The 2,963-nt window shown below is 54.3% G+C and overlaps 1 protein-coding gene and 1 long non-coding RNA gene across 7 annotated transcripts in view; one reads left to right on the forward strand and one right to left on the reverse strand.

Annotated features, from left to right (window-relative positions):
• LOC123969190 overlaps positions 1–359 on the reverse strand; it is a 1,913-nt gene extending 1,554 nt beyond the window's left edge. Inside the window, exons 1-2 of one of the 6 annotated variants that reach the window (XR_006824664.1) lie at positions 202–359; positions 30–115 (exon numbers count right to left, since the gene is read on the reverse strand). This is a non-coding gene — a long non-coding RNA (uncharacterized LOC123969190). Of the gene's footprint in view, positions 1–29 lie in introns of all 6 variants that reach the window. The other 5 variants (XR_006824663.1, XR_006824665.1, XR_006824662.1 and 2 more) reach the window with 5 other exon arrangements.
• A 1,466-nt stretch (positions 360–1,825) lies between these two features.
• The window catches only part of LOC123970314 (son of sevenless homolog 1-like), a 35,518-nt gene continuing 34,380 nt past the window's right edge, over positions 1,826–2,963 (forward strand). Inside the window, 1 exon segment of the mRNA XM_046048306.1 lies at positions 1,826–2,603. Coding sequence (XP_045904262.1) covers positions 2,517–2,603 — 87 coding nt within the window. The 5' untranslated portion in view covers positions 1,826–2,516.

Genomic DNA, 2,963 nt, shown 5'->3' on the forward strand with positions numbered 1-2,963 from the left:
AAAGTAGGACTGAAGCGGAGCTGGTAGACCTCAGGCAGGCGGCCTCAAAGTAGGACTGAAGCGGAGCTGGTAGACCTCAGGCAGGCAGCCTCAAAGTAAGTCCGAAGCTGGAGACCTCAGGCAGGCAGCCTCAAAGTAGGACTGAAGCTGGAGACCTCAGGCAGGTGGCCTCAAAGTAGGACTGAAGCGGAGCTGGTAGACCTCAGGCAGGCGGCCTCAAAGTAGGACTGAAGCTGGAGACCTCAGGCAGGCAGCCTCAAAGTAGGACTGAAGCTGGAGACCTCAGGCAGGCAGCCTCAAAGTAGGACTGAAGCGGAGCTGGTAGACCTCAGGCAGGCAGCCTCAAAGTAGGACTGAAGCTGGAGACCTCAGGCAGGCAGCCTCAAAGTAGGACTGAAGCTGGAGACCTCAGGCAGGCAGCCTCAAAGTAGGACTGAAGCGGAGCTGGTAGACCTCAGGCAGGCGGCCTCAAAGTAGGACCGAAGCTGGAAACCTCAGGCAGGAGGCCTAAGCAGCACCTGAGCACCACAGGGGAAGTTGCTCTCTCCCGTCCTCTTCACCTTATACAAAGCTGACTTCCAGTATAACACCGGGCTTTGCCACATGCAGAAATACTCAGACGTACTGTGATAGTTGGCTGTATCAAGGATGGACAGGAGGGGGAGTACAGGAGCCTGGTAGAGGACTTCGTGAGGTGGTGCAGCACCAACCATCTGCAGCTGAACACCTCCAAGACCAAGGAGATGATGGTGGACATTTCCAGTCTGTGTCCATCAAGGGGGTTGATGTGGAGGTGGTCAGGACTTACAAATATCTGGGTCTGCCGCTGGATGACAAGCTGGACTGGACAGCAAATATGGACACTCTCCACAAGAAAGGGCAGAGCCGTCTGTACTTCCTGAGAAGGCTGGGGTCCTTCAACATCTGCAAAAAACTGCTGCAGATGTTTCACCAGTCTGTGGTGGCCAGCGTCCTCTTTTATGCAGTAGTTACACTACATTTATTCATTTAGCTGAAAGTGACTTACAATTGCTATACATATCAGAGGTCGCACGCCTCGGGAGCAACTAGGGGTTAAGTGTCTTGCTCAGGGACGCAGCAAGAAGAGAGACGCCGGTCGACTGGACAGACTGGTGAGAAGAGCTGGCTCAGTGGTGGGCACAGAGCTGGACTCTCTGGTAACAGTGGCAGAAAGTAGGACCCTGGACAAACTGCTGTCCATACTGGACAACGCCCACCACCCTCTGCACACCACCTTCTTCGGGCAGAGGACTGTGTTCAGTGACTGCTGTCCCAGCCCAGCTCCACCAACAGACTTAAAAACTCTTTTGTCCCCCCGGACATCAGACTGTACAACAGCTCCTAGTCATGGCAGGGAGGACAACAGACAAAAGAACAATTTCTACCTTCATCTGTACTCCATTTACACTATTTACTGTTTTGCACTGTTTTACTGTGGCCACTGTGTTATAAGTTATATTTATTTTAATTTTAATATCGGTTTAATGTAGGTTTAATGTATGTATGTTTTTTATGCTACTGGATGCTTGAATTTCCCTCGGGATAAATAAAGTATATATCTATCTAGAACCGAAGCTGGAGAACTCAGGCAGGCGGAGCTGCTATATCCCAGGCTGGCATTTGTTCTAACATTTCTGTCTCAGTCCTGATTAATAGTCTTATATCTTCATACTTTTTAGTTGCAGTACCGCTGGTGACCTACGTCACTCTGCCACGCGCCGTCTCCATTGTGGATGACGTAGCACGCACTCCCACTCAGGAGCCCCGCCCATGTACGTCAGTACCTGTCCACTGCGCATGCCCAGCCACTCCACAGTCTACGGTACCTCACACAGGAGTCAAAACAACCGAGTCCGGCCGCCGTTGACCGACCGGCCGCTAGCTCGGTGACTGTCCGCAAGTCAGGAGGCCGGGCCGGGGCTGCTGCCTGAGAGAGTCCGGGGGACACAGCCGGAGGAGCGGGGTACACTAACGGAGCCGAACCGCCGGAGAGTCGCTGTGGTCGGGTAGAATGTTAGCAGCGCAGCGGAGCAGAGACCGAACAGCCCGCTGATTCACGCAGTCTGCCCGCACACACACACACGCACACTGCCGTTAACTAGCTCCCGGTAATGTGTCTGCCCGTTAAACCGCCCAGCTGCTGATGGTCCGTCCGTGCTAACATTAGCGAGGCTACATGCTAACAGGCTAACTCAGCCAGCTCAGCAGCGTTATCTAGAGGTCCGTCTGTCACGGACCGTCCCGGAACTGTCCCGGTACTGGTGGTATGGCACGGTGAACGGTCAGCATGCTCTCATCCCGGTAAACAGAGCAACGCCTATCCGTTAGCTGCTAGCCGCGGAGCTAACCGTTAGCCGTGAACATCTGGCCGCAGCGGCCGAGGATGGTCACGGTGACAGCGGCTGTTCTGGAGGACCGGCCTGCCCCCCCCGCTGGACTTTCAGCCTTCATGTAAACCGGAGAACCGGAGTCCGGACCCCGCGGCGGCAGCAGCCATGCAGGCGGCGCAGCTGCAGTACGACTTCTTCAACGAGGAGAACGCACCGAAATGGAGAGGCCTGCTGGTTCCGTCCCTGGAGAAGGTACCAAACACACAAACACACACAGAACCCCAAACACAGAACCCCACATTAACAAACAGGCCTGCTGGTTCCGTCCCTGGAGAAGGTACCAAACACACAAACACGCACAGAACCCCAAACACAGAACCCCACATTAACAAACAGGCCTGCTGGTTCCGTCCCTGGAGAAGGTACCAAACACACAAACACACACAGAACCCCAAACACAGAACCCCACATTAACAAACAGGCCTGCTGGTTCCGTCCCTGGAGAAGGTACCAAACACACACAGAACCCCAAACACAGAACCCCACATTAACAAACAGGCCTGCTGGTTCCTTACCTGCAGAAGGTACCACACACACACACACACACACACA

Source organism: Micropterus dolomieu, linkage group LG04 (genome assembly GCF_021292245.1).
Source record: "Micropterus dolomieu isolate WLL.071019.BEF.003 ecotype Adirondacks linkage group LG04, ASM2129224v1, whole genome shotgun sequence".
NCBI classification, from domain to species: Eukaryota; Metazoa; Chordata; class Actinopteri; order Centrarchiformes; family Centrarchidae; genus Micropterus; species Micropterus dolomieu.